Source organism: Mchenga conophoros, linkage group LG19 (genome assembly GCF_057382185.1).
Source record: "Mchenga conophoros isolate Kocher_MC1m ecotype Shallow Benthic linkage group LG19, M_conophoros_male_GT1.1, whole genome shotgun sequence".
Taxonomy (NCBI): domain Eukaryota; kingdom Metazoa; phylum Chordata; class Actinopteri; order Cichliformes; family Cichlidae; genus Mchenga; species Mchenga conophoros.
In genome coordinates, this window is record NC_140544.1 from 9261903 (window position 1) to 9282058 (window position 20156).

Below are 20156 nucleotides of genomic sequence, written 5' to 3' on the forward strand. Positions count from 1 at the left end.
GTTATACAGTTGGTCAGGATGCTCTCGATGGTGCAGCGATAGAAGTTCACCAGGATGTCTGAGGACAGGTGGTTCTTCCTCAGAGTCCTCAAGAAGAAGAGGCGCTGGTGAGCCTTCTTGACCAGCTTGGTCCAGCTTGGACCTTAATGACCTTGTAGTACCATATCACCCTATTAGAGCACTTCGCTCTCGCTCTGCAGGCCTACTTGTTGTTCCTAGAGTATTTAAAAGTAGAATGGGAGGCAGAGCCTTCAGTTTTCAGGCCCCTCTTCTCTGGAACCAGCTTCCAGTTTGGATTCGGGAGACAGACACCATCTCTACTTTTAAGATTAGGCTTAAAACTTTCCTTTTTGCTAAAGCATATAGTTAGGGCTGGACCAGGTGACCCTGAATCCTCCCTTAGTTATGCTGCAATAGACATAGGCTGCCGGGGGATTCCCATGATGCATTGAGTTTTTTCTTTTCAGTCACCTTTCTCACTCACTATGTATTAACAGACCTCTCTGCATTGAATCATATCTGTTATTAACCTCTGTCTCTCTTCCACAGCATGTCTTTTATCCTGTCTTCCTTCTCTCACCCCAACCGGTCGCAGCAGATGGCCGCCCCTCCCTGAGCCTGGTTCTGCTGGAGGTTTCTTCCTGTTAAAAGGGAGTTTTTCCTTCCCACTGTTGCCAAAGTGCTTGCTCATAGGGGTCATATGATTGTTGGGTTTTTCTCTGTATCTATGAAGCGCCTTGAGGCGACTTATGTTGTGATTTGGCGCTATATAAATAAAATTGAATTGAATTGAATTGAATCTGTCAGGGTTTAAATGTGTTTGTTCCAGCTGAGAAACATCAGGCGTCTGCACTCTGAGGTCAGAGCCTCCATCGGCTCAGTGAAGTTTGTCACACTTGCTGATTTTGACTGAACACACCAACACGCGACACTGAGCATTTCATCAGATTTTAATAAGCAACAAGCTGCAGTGAAGCTGCTCTCAGAGTAAAGCCGCCTGTAAGCATGACAGCATGTGTTCACCTGCACCATAAACATGCTGACATTTGTGCGACACAGTTAAGATCACAGTAACTGTTTACATGAGTTCATGTGTGCAGTGCTGAGGAAAGGATGAGCTGCGTGACTCTGCAGAGATCAGTGATCTCGTGAGTATTTCTGGATTATATGTCACAAGGATTTTCTGCTGCCGCAGACGCACCTGCAGCCTGCTCCACATAGCAGTCGTTGTGAAACAGCTGACCTGCAGCTACTTGGTTGTGTTGTTGAAGAAAGGCTTGAAGCTGTGACAGGGTGCACTTGTAGATCTTGTTCTCAACATTCTTAGCTGTGGCACCTCCACTCTCATAAGACTGTGATGTCTTGTTATAGTAGCAGTGGGCGACCCACATGTAGTCAGGGATGTTGACACCTGGCTGGTTATCTCTTTTGATCCAGTTTCCTTTGGATGGAATCGCACCGACCAGAACGTAGACGTTCTCTTTGTTATCTTTGGCCCAACCTTTGAGTGTATCCTCATGATCTTTCCACTTCTTTTCGTTCAGTGATTGTTTTTGAGGAACTATATTAGTCAGGGTCATAGTGGCTTTGGAAGCATCACCTGTAGAAAATGATGTAGAGACAGAAGAAGGATGTGATTGGTGGGTGAATGAGAGCGTAGCAGGTTATGATAAAGTGCTGTGTAGAATACATTTCCCTCATAAACAGAACGTAATTATTTTTAAAGGTCTTGTGTTTGAAGTCTTCTTCTTTCCTGTGTTCTCTGGTTCATGTTCCTGGGACTGTGTTCTGTCTCCCACATGTGAGAACACGTGTGTACATCTTACTGAGTGTGCATGAGACACATGACAAACCCCTCAGAACAGCTCGACCTCTCTTACCTGCATGGTGCGAGTTGGGGTTGAGGTGACCTCGGCTGTATCCATCAGGACGTTTATTGTAGTCGTCATCTGTTGCCTGCCTCGTTCCTATGTCCTTAGGGTCTAGTGTACGATGTTTGTAAATCAGTGAATTCTCTGTCATCATGTTCGCCTCTTCAAACTCCTGTTTTACCAGCTAAAGGTAGAAGATCGACATGAAGTGATGTAAACATGTTATAGGTCAGCTGATCTACATGCACGAAGTACTTTGTTTACATTAAAACGACTTGTTCTGGTGTATTACTGTAATATTAAACACACAAAGTACTGCCATCACTTTTTACAGTCTTCACTGAAATGTAAATGTGTGATGCAGCTTTAGCATCTGTCAGGAAGTCTGGGATCAGCTGTCTGTGGAAGAAACCTGAGTGGGTCTCATTTACAAAGCTGTCGTATACCTGAGGCTCCACCATCCATCTGTGATCGGAGCTTTTTCCATCCTCAACTACATAAGCAGAGTAGACGGGAATGCGGTTGGTGGTGTCGTACAGGGTGGCAAAGTGGTAGCTGGTGGTTCACAGAGTCAATTAGAAAGACTGAATCTTAAAAGTAAAGTTCACAATAGTAACGACAGATCATCAAGTCCAGCTCTGCAGTTTAACAGAATAAATAAATACTTTTATTTAATATGATCATTACCTGTTATTAAACATCTGGCAGATGTGGACGTGATCATTGGGAGTCCATTCTGGCACATGCCCCTTGTAAAAGTATTCCATGCACATCTACACAACAGAGCAGCAGAAACCAGGTTTAAACACACACAGAAACCATCTTATCATCTTTATGAACGCACTGACACACAAACCTCAAAGTTTTCCACGACGTGTGCGTTGACGGGAAAGACGAGGAGGAGGAGGCACACGGTCACCGAGCTCTGCATGCTGGATAAGTCTGAGATCCTCCGTGTGAGTAACACCTAACACAAGAAATGACCCGAGATTTTCGTCACTGTGCTGGAAGGAGGCAGCTGCACGCTGCACGCAACGAAAGAGCCAGAATCTCACTAACGTCCCATCAATGCTCCAGAGCGCAAACATGATGAATATATTCTGTTTTAATTTACACGATGATTCAAATCAGAATATTCTAAAACTAAATGCACCCTTTAGAAAACACAATGTTCTCATTCTCCTCTGATTCAGGCGGAAAGTTATCTGCTCTGAATAAGCTGTTATTAGGGAAGGGCAATATGGCCAAAAGTTTTATCATGATCTATATTTGAAAATTTGCGATAATGATATAGCTGACGATATAATTGACTAACTTTATTAGTGCAAAAAAACCCATCAATGTATTTTTACGGTGATAAAGGGCAAAAAACAAAAACCAACAAAACAAACAGACAAAAATCCATCTATCAATCACCTGGATCACCTGTTGAGAAAGAGAAAAGAGAAAACAAGCAAAAAAAAGAGCAATATAATAAACAACATCATGATGATCTATGTGAATATAACAGTAAATACTAAATATTAAACATTATTGTGCAGCACGTAAGATCGACAGCGCACAGTGTGCTTTGAGGTAGGAGCCAAAAAGGGTGTAGTTTGTGTGTGTGAGCACCCGTGTGCACACCTGTGAGCATGGACGTGCTTGTTTTTAAAAGGTTCCTTCATGTAATGATCTGCTAGAGGGCGTGGGGGGGCCACAGCCCAGTGCTCCCCAGGTCTAGGTACCCTTGCCCCTGGAGAGGGAAACTGCACCCAGACCCAGGTGGTGTTACCCTCTTCCCTGGGGTGGAGAGAAGCAGACCAGCAATCCAAGCCCCAATCGGACGGCCAACTCCTCCTCCAGCCCCAGCCCCCCGCTCCAACAGGCAGCAGAGAACGGGGGGGTGTGAAGATTCCAAACCTCCCTCCACCCGCTCCACCTTATCAAGGCCAGATTTCACAATGAGCTCACCCGAAACCCTGGCTGATTGGGACCCACACCCAGTTTCACACCTTGGCTCAGGCGATTAGAGGATCATCACGGGGTCCTTTTGTCCCTCTGCGGGGGAAACTCCCACTAGGTTTAAATCTGGGACTCTCCACCATTTGACCTTAGAACTGAAGAAGCTTCTTGGATGAGAGGTGAAACGTCTTCAAGCAACTTAAAGAAGTCCAGACGCTTTTCTTTGCAAGCTCCTTTGACTACGATGACCTGGATGACTGAGAACTTGATTCCAGATTTATGAGTTTTATTCTTCTGCAGTCCTCACGTTACCTGTGGCAGGTTAAACGCCCACAGTCCTGGAAGCTAACAGCATCACTAACAGTAACTCTTCACTTTGATCGGCTCCTTCTGACTCTGTCTGAACTTAAGTCAAAGCTGCTGCCTCGGTGTGACTCGGAGTGTGGTGAAGAGCAGAGGAGGCTCACAGGTGGGGCTGGTGCTGTTCTCAGTCACATCTCTGAACCTGCTCCAGGGCCCACTAAACAGATGCAGTGCTCTGAATGCAGCTGTGATGCCTGAGTGTGAGGACAAGTGTCTGGACATTTGTACCCGACAGAAGCTCTCAGTGAGTTTGCTCAGGATCACAGTTTCATTGTTTCAATAAGCAGGTTCTGTGATTGTCCTGATTGTTGGACCTTGTGACAAATTAAAAACCTCAAATAAATATCCGTTTGCATATCTGAGTTTTAATTTGTATGCTACATCCACCACGTTTATTTCGGTTTTTCCAAGAGAAAAAAATGGCACCGATGACGGAGAGGCGTCCGCAGACTCGTGTATGACACACCTGAGGTGACGGGTCAGAGGGAAAGCTGCTCTGTGAAACGTCACGAACGATAATTGCTGTAGCCGCCGTGACGTCACGGACTGATTTCGGAGGAGTTCTTAAGGGTGGGGGCGGGGCTCTGACTGTGGTCGCTCATTGGCTAGCGGCGGACCCGCTGTTAGCCAATGAGCGCAGTCCTTATAAACCTTATTTATGTCAAATAATACAATAAACATTTACGGAATTTGTATCGAAATGAGCGCGGAGTCGCGAGTTCTTCGGTCACGTGGTCAAAGTCAGAGGTCCACTCACTTCCGCTCTAGCGCATCATCCCCCAGACCCTTCTCCAACATCCGGAAGCGGCTTCCATTGTCAGTGTTTCCAGGCTTCTACGGCTTTAAAGTAGAAATCCGACCCGGAACTCCCGGTTTCCAACTTCCGCCTTCACACTTCAAACACCGCGCAGCAACGTCCCCGGTCCGCGTGTTTCAGTGCGAGCAGACACGCGGACAGACCGGAAACAGAATAAAGTTCCGTTTACCTGCGTTTACACACCGTGTCAGTCACACCGCTGTTCGCTCTGAAGGCTTTGATGTGCAGGCAGTGTGACGCATTTACTCACCTGAGAGAACAGCTGGAACACAGCTGACTGCTGCTGGCTTCAGAACGGGAACTCTTATTCTTCCTGCCGAACTCTGCTTATATTTGCTCAACTTAACTATATATACCTTTCCAAAAATACCACTTTACAGCCCCACCCACCCCGCGATAAGCGCCCCCCATCGTCTGGTTCTGGACAAGAAACCAGAACAATGAAAGATGTGATACAGGCAGTGTTGGATTATTACTCACAAAAAGTAATCTATTACACATTAGTCTTTTATTACAAGTAATGGAGTCTGTAGCTGCTATAGAAAGTAATCTGTTACATCATGTACCTGTAACGGTGTCAGAACGACAGAAACCTGAGGCTGCAGTTCTGTCCTGGATGCAGTTTGTATCATTCCTATCCACATCTCCCCTCCTAAAGCTCCACCATGCTCCACTTCCTGTCTCTGTCAGCCTCACCTGTGCTGAAGTATTCTCACCTTTGACCCTTTGAGTGGGGCTGATATTTGTACATGAATTTAAACCACTCTCAGACACAGAGAGACACTTCGAGACAGCCAAACTCTGACACATTGAGACTTCCTCTTTTCACAGTTAAATATAGTTTTACTCTGAAACTGCAGCTGCATTGATGATGTGTGAGTTTTAATGATGTTCGCAGCACAATGGCGATAAAGAGCAGGACGTCTAATCGTTGGGTTGAAGTGACCTCGGCTGTATCCTGCAGGTTGTTGTTTGTAGCACTTACATGTTGCCTGCCTCGTTCCTATTTCATTAGAGTTTAGTTTCAGTGAATCCTCTCTCATCATGTCCTTTTCAAACTCCTCATTCACCAGCTGAAGGTAGAAGATTGACATGATGTGATGTAAACATGTTATAGGTCAGCTGATCTACATGCACACAGTAAAATTTACTTTGTTTACAGGAAAACGACTCATTCTGGTGTGTTACGGTGATATTAAGCTGTTGTATTCCTGAGGTTCCACCATCCACTTTTCATGCAGAGGTTTCTCCTTGTTGTAATTAACGACATAATGTGACTGGCAGTGTCGTACAGGGTGGAGAAGCGGTAGCTGGTGGTTCAGAGAGTCGATTAGAAACATTGTAGTGATAAAAAATTAAATTCATTTAAAGTGTGTGATGTGACGTGGCTAATCATTTTGCTCTGCACGTCTGCAGGTACTGTGCACTGCTGCAGCAAAAGGAGAAATGGGAGGAGCATGAGGGGCGTGGCCTGAAAGAGAAGGAGGAGCTAAACCTGGAGATCCAGAAGAACCGCCTCCTGCAGCAGGAAAACCTCCAGCTGAAAACAGATGTGGACAGGTGATGTGTTTTCACACACAGACTGTATAGCAAAGATGGACAATCATGACATCACGCATTAGGTTCTGATGTTTTGAAGCCTCTGTGTTAGCGTTTTCTCCTCCATGTTGGTTCCAGAAGTGACCATGTTTGGATGAGAGGGCGGAGCTACCAGCTGATGCTGCTCATCAGAGCTCAGTAACAGCCAATGAAAACCCTTGACAGCAGCCAGTGAGCACAGACTTTAAACTGTTCACCTTCTGCTTCCATCTTCAGACTCTCCGAGAGCCAATCACAGCAGGCGGAGCAGAGCAAGGGGCTCCAGCAGCGACTGAACGAACTCAAGAGCTCTTTAAGCTCCTCCCAGCTGGAAGTGAGTCAGTGTATGGCGCAATACGATTCGCTGATGGAGCAGCACCAGACGCTAGATCTCACCATGACTAAACTAGACAACCACTGTGAGGTAAGCGCACGTTTTTCTGAAACGGCTGATTGACGGGCTGCAGCGTGGTCACCGCCTCCTCTGTGTGTGCGCCCAGCTCCTGAGTCGCCTCAAAGGGAACCTGGAGGAGGAGAACCACCACCTGCTGAGCCAGATCAACCTGCTGAGTCAGCAGAACCACGCGCTGCTGGAGAGGAGCATGGAGAGCAAGGAGCTGTACCACCAGGAGCAGAAGCTCTACATGTGAGTGCTCGTCAGCCGCCGCGAGGTTCAGACAGGCGACGTCCTGCAGGACGAGCTGATCGCTGACGAACGCGGTTTATCCTCAGCTGTCAGTCGGTGCAGTCCTCACATCTGTGTTTAGCTTTTACGTGGCTGCTACACACACCTGCAGGCACACACCTGCAGGCACACACCTGCAGGCACACACCTGCCATCTCATCAGCAGGTTGGACCATCTAAATCAGGGGTGTCAAACCCGTGGGCCACATCTGGCAGTGAGATAATTTCATGTCAGTTAATGATGGCCGTCAGTGTGGGGGAGTTGAATCGTCAGCCCTGCTGAGAATCCTCGCAGGGAGGGGTGGGACATTATTTTGACAGGCACATCATGCGGCCAATGACATGCAAAGACAGACTGGGATCATACCATTATGTGAAAGAAGGAAGGGGGCAGGCGAGTGTAGTGGTACAGGCCAGGTACACAGAGAGACGGGAGCTGGATTTAAATACAAGCGTGTCGGGGGACCGCGAAGAAAGCGTGAAAACCTAAAATGAGCGTTTGTCTGTGTTTGAGTGAAAATCTGAGGACAGAAATTATGAGGATTGTCCTTAAACCTCACGTGTTCTCGCTGGTAGCAAAAAATCCGTAAAATAAGACTTTTATGAAAACACTGAATAAAAATCAGCTCCTTAAAAGAAAACGTACAGTTCAGTGATGAATATTAGATAAACGTGTGTTTGAATGTCAGATGCAGAAATGTGTGCGTGCAGCTCAGAGTCACGGCTCAGTGTCTGATAGAGTCTCACAGGTCTGAAGTGAAGCTGTTTATAATTATTATACTTCTGCTGCTCATCACAGACAAGCACACGCAGACGTTTTGGACTTTCCTACTCAAACCTCCTCATGGCCATTCACACACAGTCACTAACCTGAGGCCCCGTACCGGGGTTTAAAAGACGTACTGTCACATCTCTTATTTAAATGTAGACACGTGTGGTTTCCACGGAAACGCCAGAGTCTCAGCGAAAAGCTCAAAACAATTTCAGCAACCAACCCAAACAGCTGCCACAGCAAACAATTAAAGAGAAATATCAGTTTTTCTGTGAGTCCAGTGAAATAAAGTGGAGAGTCTGAGCGAGCAGAACTTTTCTGTCATCTTTGTTCTGACAGTCGAGTCGAGCTGACAGAAAAACAGCTGAATCTGTAACGTCTGACAGGAAGTTGCACTGGTGCGTGGGCCGCCAGACATAAAGTGAGTTTGACACCGCTGCTCTAAACTCCACCCGGCACCGTGGTGCCGTCAGGGATCACAAACGGCCGACTGTGACCGATGTCTGTCTGTCTCGTCAGTGATAAGCTGAACGCTCTCCGTCGTCAGAAGGAGAAACTGGAGGAGAAGATCATGGACCAGTACAAGTTCTACGACCCCACGCCTAAAAAGTAAGAGTCCACACTTCACAGCATCAGCTGTTGGGTATCCATACGCATCTACAGACCAAATCCCAGAATCCTACTCAGCGCTCACGCGTGCTGCCAGGTTGTTTGTCACACCTGTGACAAACAGGTGAGCGGCTGCAGGTTTCAGCGCAGAGGCCGGAAACATGAAAGAGCCCAACATGCTCGTGGAGGTTTGATTTTTCCAGGTCTAGTCGGTTAAAGCGCTTTGATTTGGCGCTATACAAATTGAAAGAGTGACGCCGTTTCCTGCTTTATTGTGCAATCAGAGCCCTGATTGTGTTTAAAACTGTGTTGCAGGTCTTGATTATCGATTAAGCGTGCTGCCGTGTGTTGCAGGAGGAGTCAGTGGGCCGGAGCCAAAGCTTTAGTCAAACTCATCAAACCCCGAAAGGAGAGCAGCCGGGAGAGGGGGGCCGAGAGGGAGCGGACTAAGAGCGCCCCGGACATCCCCCTACCAGCCACGCCCCCCCTCCTGCCCCCCTCCACCCCGCCCCCTCCACCCCAGAGGACCCTCAGTGACTCGCAGGACGGCGGCCATAACAGCCCGGGCCCCCAGAGTCCAGCTGTGACCCCCATCAGCCGAGGTACACACACACACACACACACAGAAACTCGTTAAACATGCCTGCAGAGTGTTTCGTTTTCTCTCGGGGACTCGCTCACTGTGAAGTTTGGGGACTTCTGATCAGAGGCTCAGAGCACATGTGGGGGAGCTGCTCTCTCTGTCCTGTAGAGGGCGCCGTTGGCTTTCACATGACTGACAGTAAGTTCACATCTGGAACCTTCCTGAGCAGCTGATCCAGCCGTGCACACGTCTGATATTTTTACTGCAGATTTTCAGGGTTTTTATCAGATTCGATCCGTTCTTTGACTCGTTACCTGTCAGTCATCGCTCCACAGACGCAGCTCATTTAAATTCAGACATGCAGTGACAGGTCCTCGACTGCACAGCTGCTTGTGCACTTTTAGTCTGAACAGGAGTTTTCTGCAGGCGTGTTGTTGGCGTGTTACTCCTCACCTGTGGAGGACACGTGGAGCGAGCAGCCCTCTCACAGAAACCTCTGTTTGTTTCTTTGGAGCCTAAATGAGAACAAAGTGAAACAGGAAAGAACAACAAAAACTGTCTTTGTGCTTTTTGGCCGGCGTGATGTTCCAGATGTCACATTCTTAGTTTGGGACCGTCGGGAATGCTGGCACGCCTTCAACCCTTTAAGACCGGTCGGAGCGGGCACGCTCCGTTTTGTGTAACTATTTTTAAATCCCTGTAGAACCCGAACCGCATAAGCTAGCGCAATAAATTTTTTTGCATATGAAACCGGAGGAGTTGTACTTACTTGTTATGCCATCAGCTTGTCCTCGGTCACGGTTTCCTTCCACATAAAGCTTTGCAAAAATTGCATAAAAACCACTTGCAGCAGCAAAAACATAATATTCCAGAAACACGCTTTGCCGATCCGATCAGCTGATCAACACTTCCTATGTTGGAATAGACGTCAGCGCGAACGATCGCATGTCCGCCATTACCTGCCCGAAACCGTAAGTGACGTCATTTTCGCGGAAAATGTAGTTTTTTATCTTTATCTTCACCTTATAAGCCTGTACTGGAGTTTTTAAAAGTCATGTTTGACTTCATGCTTTTCTTTATTTTTTCTGGGATGCTTGGAACTCAAACTGCACTGCTGGAAATAGTTTATTTTGATACAGATGCTGTTTTTTAGCAAATCTGCATTATAATATTTATCTTCGTTTTTCCTGCAGTTTATAAAAATTGGTGTATCTCAAAAATAAAACTATGAAGACACTCAAAATAAATTTCCTGTGGTTGGAAACTATTCTGTGCAACTTTTTTGTATTTACAGTTTTGAGTGATAAGCCTCTTAAATTTCTCTAACTACAAATATATTCCAAAAAAAAAAAAGATTTTAAATTTTTTTTTGTAGTTTATTGCACTTTTTTGCAATTGATGTAATTACTGTGCACTTAATGCAAACATATTATTAAAATTTGGGCTGTAATGGTTGTATTGATGTATAGCAGCTTGAAATGCTCCCACAAATGGCTCCACAGCATGTAAAGATATAAAGATAAACTCTGGAGGACTTGGTTCTGTGGTGGGTCATAAAGGGTTAAAATCACTCACGGACCGTCGCTGAGAGCAGGAACGTGTGTCCACGTCTGTGTCCACGATGAGCAGCACCACAGTGTCCTCCAGCTGTTCAGCACATCTGGACAAAACAGGACAGATCATGTGTTTGAGAAGATGTTTTCTGTGAAGCAAACTGTTGGATGGAAGTGAAAACAAACCTTTGTGTGTGATGGCTGCAGGACGGCGTGGACTCCTTGTCCACAGAAACAGAGACGTGCTGTGGAAACGTCTTACATCAGGACTTGTCCGGGGTTGAACGTGCACTTATACTTCCTCACACTGACACAGAGGGGTGCGTCGGGTTTTTTAACCGTCACATACTGACATCGTTTAGGCTCCGCCCACATTTATAAACAGTAAGAAGGTCGGCACTGAAACGTTTGTGATCCAACAAGTGCAAAATGTGATGAGTCGTCACAGACAGCGGCTCCTGCGTCGTCCTCTTCCTCGCTCTGTGGTGCATGCTCCTAACATCTGTGGGTTCTCTCTGAACTCGGGCTGAGCTCGGCTAAAAGCCTGTTTAACACAGGACGTTACATCCTAGTCTTCCTCACCTCCCTGCTCTCCTTCATCAGTGTCAGGTGTTTTTAAAGGTCACTGAAGCTGGGAACACTTTAATGCAGCCTGTGAGGACGTAGTTCCCCTGTAACTAAAGGTTTCAGTGTAATCTGTTATATTTACATACAGATACTTTCAGTGTATTTAGTCGAGTATTTCCACATCTGCGTACGCTGTGACGTGTGTTATGGATTATTATGGAGTGGATTATATTTATATCCGCACTTGCTTTGATGTGCATGATGCTAAAGGTTAAAGGTTGATCCACTCCAGATTTCGGGCAGCTACTGCCAGTACTGCAGTACTTTAATGTACTTTCAGTACAATTACTTTTCTGTTTGCTGTACAGCCTCATGACCTTTGAGTATGTGTAGGTAATTACAGTGTAATTACAGGCGTTAGGCCTGAGTCGTTACTGAGAATGTTGCGCAGCAGCGGCGGCGCCGAGCTTCAGGTTAGCCTGAGTGTGAGCCGAGCTCAGCTCTGACGAGCTCTCTGATTGGTAGGTTCTGGGTTCTCTGCACGATCTCTGCTGTTCATCCATAACAAGTTCTCACGTCGGTGTTTTCTTTCGTTTACTCACCTTTCCTTTTCCTCCCGTCTCCTCAGCTCCTCCTCCAAAACGCTTCAAATTTCTCCGCAGTAAAAGTCAAGACAAGATCCTCCCCTCTTCCTCCTCCTCCCTGTCGCCGACCTCATCCTCCCCCATCACCCGCCGCCCCTCTCTCTCTCTCACCAGACGACTGCGATTTTGGTCCTCCGCCGACCTCACAGCCGACCTCATCGCTAGCCAGCCAATCCTAGCCAACGGAGATTTCTAACATCCTCATCATCATCCTCATCCTTTGTGCCCACTGACACCATCCTCATCATCACAGTCATCAGTGTGACACACGCGCGCACACACACACACACACACACACACACACACACACACACACACACACACACACCTCTGACACTAAAACATTAAAGACAACCTCGAGCAGCCCCGTGTTTCTGGACAGTGTTATTAGTAAGTAGTGTGTGTGCGCGTGTGTCTGTGTGAGTGTGTGTGTATGTGTGTGTGTGTGCGTTTGTGTGTAGCTTGCAGTCTGTTCTGAGCTGTGAGTCTTTAAAGTCATGAAGGTTTTCAGTCCTAAGTGGATTTGTAGCGATGGCACTCGCTCTCATCACTTCCTGCAGCAGAAAGCTTCAGACGCCGCTTTAACGCAGACCTGCAGGCTTCGCCCAATGAAACACTCACAGAATCACAACTGCTGCACCTGTGCGCTCACCTGTACGCTCACCTGTGCTCTCAGGGTCACATGTCTCAGACAAGCACAGCTCGCTGCAGCTGTCATGTTTCATCGTTTGATTAGTTTTATCACGAAAGTAAAAACCAGCGTCTTTAAAGTCATCATCAGACAGGAAGTACGCAGACAGGAAGTAGGTTTGTTATTTCCTGTCTGGACAGCGATGTTCCTGAACCTGCAGATGTGCTTTAATGGAAACTTCACAGATGTCACAGTTATCGCTAATGGCCCTCCCCCAGCTTCTGATTGGTCAGATCACAGCACAGTGTCCTTAGTTTTGACGAACCGTGTCCGCTGTCAGGTGGGACGCAGCAGGTGTGTTTGCACTCTCACTGCTTCAGCTGCGTCCTGTCCCTCGAATGCAGGTCAGGAGCTGCCATCTCTGATCACGCTGTGATGTCATCAGGTCACATAGTGAGTGTGTGCGTGCCGCCGTGTCCTGCTTTGCTCTTTGTGACGCTGACCTCACGCTCACGGCCCGCCCACTCACGCCGCTGTGCTTCCAGTGATATTAACCCTGCCGCTGTGAATCCCTCCTCACTGCATTCTAATTGGTCCACAGGTTTGGCGGACAGGAGCCGGGGCGTTTATCACAGCAGCACGCCAGGAGGAAGCAGCGAAAGCGTGAACGGAGAAGATGCACAGGGACCAGGTACCGTAGCCCTCACAGTGCTTTCACAGGCTGCAGGTCAGCTTCCTGAGGAAGGCTTCCAGCTCGGGCTCTGAGGTGTTCCTGCCCCACAGAGCGGGAGCTCCGCCCACTCTGTGGCAGTCTGTGGGTCCTGACTAAAAGAGTAAAAGCGCCCATTAAAACAGTAAAACTGAGCCTTGCTGGTGCAGCTGAGCTCAGACGTCGAGCCGAGTCGACGCTGTAACAAAAATGGTTCCTGGGGTTTGAGGAACTGCACATACAAGAACTTCCTGATTGTCTGTTTTAATTCCAGGTCAGACCCATAAAATCCATCTGAGCTCCACTCCGAGCCATCCGTCGTCTTCGCTGGGCTTCACCGGCAGCTCCGCCTCCAGGCTGGGCCAGATCGCCGTGCGCAGGCCCAGAGGTAGGCCGGCTTTTTGTTTTACTCAGAGCAGCTGTAGAAGTCTGAAACACTGCACGTGTGACGCTGCGGTCATATTTACAGGCCCGTTACTGGACGAAGACTCGCGCCACAACGCCTCGGACCCGGCGTTCAGAGGTCGCCCGGGGTCGGCCGACTTCAGCCACAACACGTCCAGCTCCAACTCACCTGTGAGCTGCAGAGGTACAGACACACACCTGGTTAAATCTGCACAGAGCAGGAGTCTCGATCTCCTCGAGGGCTGCGTGTCTCTGCTGCAACACACATGGTCACGTTTAGTAGGTCGTCAGCAAGACTGACGAACCTGACTACGTGCTGAATTCAGCCATTTGATTCATGTTACAGCAGCTCATGAGTGAATGAACATGGTGAAATAAAAGTGCTGTAGAAGTGCAGTTTTCCAAACGTTTACTCAAACAGAGTTAGAGCTCGCTGCCTCAGCTTCGTCTTACTAAAGAAGGACTCAGGGTATTCAGGTGTGTTGCAACAGAGTCTCTGAGAAATGAAATTAAAGAACTTCAGGTCAAATCTGTGCTAGCTAAACTTTGGAGGTGGGACTAGGTGATCTGTGGAGGCGGGGCTAGTTTACAGGCACAAATGTCACCTTTCCCACTTTCGCCGCACTCAGCTGTACTTTCTTTTCAGATTTCTCAGAACGCCAGGGCCGCTCTGCCAGCCTCTCCAGTGACGACGTCACAGGTCTCAGCCAATCACAGCTGACCCTGTCGCGAAGCTCCACCCTTCCATATGACCACGCACCCCAGAGGGCCCAGCCACAGCGTGGAGGCGGGGTCAGAAGCAAGACCCGCCCTGCTTCTCCTGGGAGTGAGATGGTGACGCTGGAAGAGTTCCTGCAGGAGAGCAACCTGCAGTCTCCTCCTGTGGTGAGACATGAGGCACATATTTCTGCACACACGCCGCCGTCGCCGCTGATCACACGAGGCGAGCTTTCGGTCGGGGAGACTCACGCTGAAGACGTTCTGACCTTTGAACCCCTGACCTCAGACCTGCCCACAGAGCAGACGTGACATTCAGTCTCACACCAGGAGCTTTGTGTTTTAGTGCACGTCAGTTTAGACCAGCCTGAGGAGTCAGAGCGAGGACGTCCTGCGTTACTTCCTGTTGAGCCTGAGTTTCAATATGACCTTCAGTGAGGATAGAGTAACCTAGCAACCAGATAACACACATACTTTTATTAGAAGCAGCAAAAGGTGAGACTGAAACGTGATGATTCAGTGAATCTGAGTAACACTGTGAGAAGCTTTAGCCTGAGAGATGAACTCGTGACGTCACAGCGGTGTCAGCACACTTCCTGTTTCTAGCAGATCAAAGTGTTCGGAGCAGCGATGTCACGATTGTGTGGTGTGCAGCTCGATGATGATAACGTCTGATAAATAGCCTGAAGATCCCCTGCTGCTGCTGTGAGCGCTGCACTCACATATTTGCTGCCCTCGGTGTTTTAGTGAGTCGGCGCCTCGAGCGTCCGAGAGCAGAGCGGCAGTAAAACAGGAAGCTCTGCTGCTTCAGCAGGTCAGATGTTTCTCGTTGAAGCTCGGTGTTTCGTGCAGGACGGTGCGTGAAAAACACTGACGGTGTGGTTGATATGTTCAGGTGCAGCTGATGGGTGGAGGCAGGCACGGCGGCGGTTTCTAACTGAAGCATTTATATTCGCCGTGTTTCGGTTTGCTGCACGCGCTCTGATCACGCCGTTATCAACCGCTTCAGAGGTCATTGTTTATAAAAGCGACCCGTTGTTTTTCCCGGCTTCTCAGTCACAGCTCAGGTGTGTTTGACCTTTGCCCTTTGTCAGCCCCGCCCTGACTGCTTCTCTGGGTTTCAGGTGTCCACAGGAAGCAGAGAGGACCTGGTGACGGACTATTTTGCTAGAAGCCCCGCCCCCTCAGCTGTTGCCTGCAGCGATCAGGCGACGCCCACCAACTACGTCACGCCCACCGTGCAGTCGTCCAATCAGAGGCCGGGACAGAGTGTGAAGCCCTCGCCCCGTCAGCCCGTGGGCCAGTCGCCGGCCTCGGCTCAGAGAAGCAGCCAATCACTGAGCAGGACCTTCAGCCTGGCCTCGGCCGACCTGCTGCGCTCCAACGGGCCGGACAGCTTCAGAGGGCACGACGTCTCCCCCGGCCAGGCCGACGCCGTGATGCGCCGTCAAGGAGGTGGGACCACTGGGAGAGAGCGGCCGCTGTCGGCTCGTTTTACCGCTCTGTCCAACCAGCACGCAGATGGCAGCTTCCTGAACCCGCCCATCCACCACTCCGCCTCCCTGAACCTGCAGGCGGAGCGCTACGCGGAGCGAGAGCGGGACCGAGGGTGGAGCGCCACCTCCCGAAACGGCCCTCACCGTGGAGAAATTGCCATGGTAACCCCAGTGAGAGCGACGCCTGCCGCGCAGCCTGACGACACCCCCGAGTACGCAGAGGTCCCGAGGGAGGGGCGGTTGGGCGACTCCGCCCACACGAAGAAGGATGGCGAGAGTGGGAGGTGTGGCTCTGTGGAACGCCCAAAGAGTACGCCGGCGTCACCTGACCCCAACAACGACCCGCAGACGGTGTGGTACGAGTACGGCTGCGTCTAAATACCGGAGCACCACGCCCTGCATCCAGCCTCAGAGACAGGAAGTGAGACTGAAGCAACGCCGCCCTTTCACTTCCTGTTAGTAAATAAGTGGACAGGTGAGGCAGTCACATGATCATCTCTCTGCGGTGGATGCAGGACTGGATGGAGCCGAGATTTTGCTGATGCCATGACACTACCAGCGCTCCCCACAGGGGGGCGGGGCTTACCGGAGCGGGACGTTTCCTGAAAACATCTTTTTTGGAATCTATAGTGATGCCAAGCTGACGCTCCGTCTCTAACACACAGAGAAGACGCTGCTCACCTCCACCCTGCAGCCACCAAAACACAACACTACGAGCGGCCCTGTCTAACTGCTGGACTCTGCAGGACCGCCGCCTGAATGTACGGGACGCCACATTCCCCGCCTCCAACATCACGCCATACACTGGAAAAGACACAGGAAGGGTGGTGGGGGGGATAAACAGGACAGGCGGAGAGCCTCCTCCCTTTTAAATTACAGCCCTGCTCCATCCATCTTTAGATTCTATCCCAGCATGCAACGCTCTGACACTTTACTGGAAATGTTGCTCAACCCAAGCCGACACTAGACACACACACACACACACACACACACACACACACACACACACACAGATAGATATAATGATAGAGACACAGGCTTTGTCTTCGGGGGGGTTTCTGTGGCTTCTCTGCCTGCTCAGCTGGGTTTAATTCAAACACTCACACACACAGACACACACTGAGGTTTGGAGCCTGTGGCTGACAGTAAAATCATTTACGTGTTTCCTCTGAGCTGTAAAAGCCACTGTTTGGTGTTTGTGTGAATTATAGATGGAACACACACACACACACACACACAGAAACTCACACACACCTCATTCCCGGATTCACGCTCGTTTGCTTAATTGGTGATTGTCTGTTTGTCTCAGAGGTCACGTGAATGATTTTAGTGTTTTTCCCTCTGGCTGAGCTCACAGACACTTCGGAGAGGAAGAGGAGGCACAATGACTGAAGGTGTGTCTCACACACAGCTGATGATATTTAATGACTGACCTTTGACCTGCTGTTTCAAAGCACTACATTAACGATGATGATGATGGTAGAGATGAAGATGTAACACTGGAGTTATGAAATGAAGACTGAGCTGATATGAGTTAAATTATTCCTCCTGGAATTTGTATGTGTTTGATGATTTTTTTTTTTTTTACTTTACTTTGAAAATACCAAATGACTTCCTGTGTGTGTGGCGGCGCTGCAGGTCGATGATGTCATGTTACCTGTGCGTTTGCTCTGTTTGTGTTTGCTGTAAAGTCGACCTGTTCTGCTGGTTACTGCTGCACCTATGAGAGTGGCTGAGCATAAGTCTCAGCTCAGAATAATGCTTCTGTGTCTGAGCTCTGTCTGAATCAGGCTGCTTTAGCTCCTCCCTCTGCAAGGGAGGATTCATACATACACATCATGCTCATTTCTCAGCAGCCAATTAAATCCTCCGGCTTCATCACGAGCCAATCAGATCACATTATAAGAATATCTGAGAGCGAGCGAGCTGGCTGTTAGAAAACTTTATTCTGATTGGCTGCCCCTCATAAACAGTTTTAATGCAGGTGGGTGGGGCCTCTGTGACACCTTTGTGACATCACTTAGATCACTTGTGCATGCAGCAGGTGGGCGACGTAAAGAACAGTTCGACTTTACGGTCTCTTACTTCTTCCTGACTTCCTGTGTGCTCGCCGCGAAGCGTCATCTTTCATTAGGAGGAGGAAGTGAAAGAGGAAGTGGCGGCGTCAATGACGTTCCTGCTGTAACTGGATTTGCTGTAGTTCACTTTAAGACGATTTCTGCTGCGGTCGCTGCAGACGCGCTCAGAGGCTGAGAGCAGAAACACGTCAAAGCTTTTTGCTAATAAAGATTTTTAACCTTTGACCTCTGTCACACTCGTCACACCTGAACAGACACACACAGCATCATTGGCAACACAGCGCTCAGGAAAGTTTGCTTCCTGTGACGTTTTCCCTCTTAAAGGTAGAGCCTGACGGTTGAGGTTGCGTCAGGAGCGTGAGGTAACAGGTAGTCGTCTCATCAGCCACGCACTCGTAGACGCTGTTGGACGAGCTGGGATCGATCCACTCACCACCTGATGGGAACACCACCCGTTCTTCCACCTGAGCTCTTGCTGCTCAACGCTAATTAAAGCTGTGAGATCGTCTGAGTGGACAGGTGTGCAGAGGAGGCTCCTCCCCCCTGTAGAGTGCGCCTGTGGCTGATGACCTCTGAGTTCCTCGAATCAAGACACTTTCATTTTAACACATTTCCTCTTTCTCTGACGGCGAGATGAGTCACGGCTGCAGACGGGTAACCGTGACGGGCTCTTTTCATGTCGTGGGAACGTTTCAGATGACTCGCCAGATGTGTTCAGACAGCTGCTTTCCTACACCAGGCATCGCCAGGTTAAATTCAAACTGTGACCTTTGACCTGACCCATCAGTGACCACACCACCAAACCTGCATCACAGCGTCAGAGTCGCCTTCAGAACGCTGAAATGCAATTGGTGTGAGAGACTCCACGGTCGTCTCCGGACACGCAAACAGGTGAGCGTGTGCAGATCTACTTCGACTCTGCGTGCTGCTTGTGTTTCAGACGTCTGTGAGCGTTTGTTCAAAGATTCAGAAGTTAAAAAATAAAAATGAGGCTGTGACATCAAATCAAATCACTTTTATTGTCACATCACATGTGCAGGCACACTGGCACAGCACATGCGAGTGAAATTCTTGTGTGCGAGCCCCACAAGCAACAGAGATGTGCAAACACAACAACACAAACGAGCAAAATACAAGAATGGCCAACCTGAAACTAATAAATATATGTACAATATATAATAGTGTATGCATTTCTGGATGTGTATACTAAATATTTTCCTGTGTGTGTGTGTGTGTGTGTGTGTGTGTGTGTGTGTATACACATTTTTACAAATTAAATAGTAAAAAAAAAAATATAAATAAAATAATAATAATAATAATAATAAAATATATAAAATATACAGAGTTGAATATGTGCAAAACAAGTGGCATTTATATACAGTGTTGAGTGCATAATGTTGAAGTTCCAGTAGTGAAGCTGAGGTGTCTATGACGTGTTCAGCAGTCTGATGGCCTGATGGAAAAAGCTGTCTCTCAGTCTGCTGGTACGGGACCGGATGCTGCAGAACCTCCTTCCTGATGGAAGTAGTCTGAACAGTTTATGGCTGGGGTGACTGGAGTCCTTGATGATCCTCCCCGCTTTCCTCAGGCAGCGCTTCCTGTAGATGTCTTGGAGGGAGGGAAGCTCACCTCCAATTATCCGTTCAGAGCACCGCACTACTCGCTGGAGAGCTTTGCAGTTGTAGGCGGTGCTGTTGCCATACCAGGTGGTGATGCATCCAGTGAGGATGCTCTCAATGGCACAGTGATAGAAGGTCCTGAGGATGCGGGGGCTCATGCCGAATCTTTTCAGTCTCCTGAGAAAGAAGAGGCGCTGCTGCGCCTTCTTCACTGTTTTGTTTGTGTGTACTGACCACGTAAGATCCTCAGCCAGATGTACACTAAGGAACCGGAAGCTGCTCACTCTCTCCACAGCAGCGCCGTTGATGGTGATGGGGGTGTGTACTTCTCTGCACCTCCGGAAGTCCACTATCAACTCCTTTGTCTTTGCGACGTTGAGGGTGAGATGGTTGTCTTGACACCAGTGGGTCAGGGCGTTGACCTCCTCCCTGTAAGCCGTCTCATCACCGTTGGTGATAAGACCCACCACTGTAGTGTCGTCCGCAAACTTCACAATGATGTTGGGGTTGTTGGG

General features: G+C 48.7%; 2 protein-coding genes across 7 annotated transcripts in view; one reads left to right on the forward strand and one right to left on the reverse strand.

Annotated features, from left to right (window-relative positions):
• ccdc88c (coiled-coil and HOOK domain protein 88C) overlaps positions 1–18245 on the forward strand; it is a 59742-nt gene extending 41497 nt beyond the window's left edge. For 4 of the 5 annotated variants that reach the window (XM_085257198.1, XM_085257200.1, XM_085257201.1 and 1 more), the window contains 10 exons: positions 6412–6555; positions 6811–6997; positions 7074–7219; positions 8550–8639; positions 8994–9241; positions 13219–13308; positions 13601–13714; positions 13796–13915; positions 14378–14616; positions 15573–18245. In XM_085257198.1, the coding sequence (XP_085113324.1) occupies positions 6412–6555; positions 6811–6997; positions 7074–7219; positions 8550–8639; positions 8994–9241; positions 13219–13308; positions 13601–13714; positions 13796–13915; positions 14378–14616; positions 15573–16322 (2128 nt within the window). In that variant the 3' untranslated portion in view covers positions 16323–18245. Of the gene's footprint in view, positions 1–6411; positions 6556–6810; positions 6998–7073; positions 7220–8549; positions 8640–8993; positions 9242–11970; positions 13041–13218; positions 13309–13600; positions 13715–13795; positions 13916–14377; positions 14617–15572 lie in introns of those variants that run through there. The other variant, XM_085257203.1, reaches the window with a different exon arrangement.
• LOC146551706 (endonuclease domain-containing 1 protein-like) lies at positions 935–5352 on the reverse strand. 2 transcript variants are annotated; one of them, XM_085257211.1, is made up of 6 exons: positions 5246–5352; positions 2728–2838; positions 2559–2644; positions 2318–2426; positions 1881–2055; positions 935–1600 (listed from the first exon to the last, which is right to left on the reverse strand). In XM_085257211.1, exons 2-6 carry the CDS (start codon positions 2800–2802, stop codon positions 1164–1166), a joined length of 882 nt encoding a protein of 293 aa, XP_085113337.1. In that variant the 5' UTR covers positions 2803–2838; positions 5246–5352; the 3' UTR covers positions 935–1163. The 2 variants fall into 2 exon arrangements, with proteins under 2 accessions (XP_085113337.1, XP_085113338.1); XM_085257212.1 differs by lacking the exon at positions 5246–5352 and adding an exon at positions 4936–5190.
• Positions 18246–20156: the final 1911 nt, after the last annotated feature.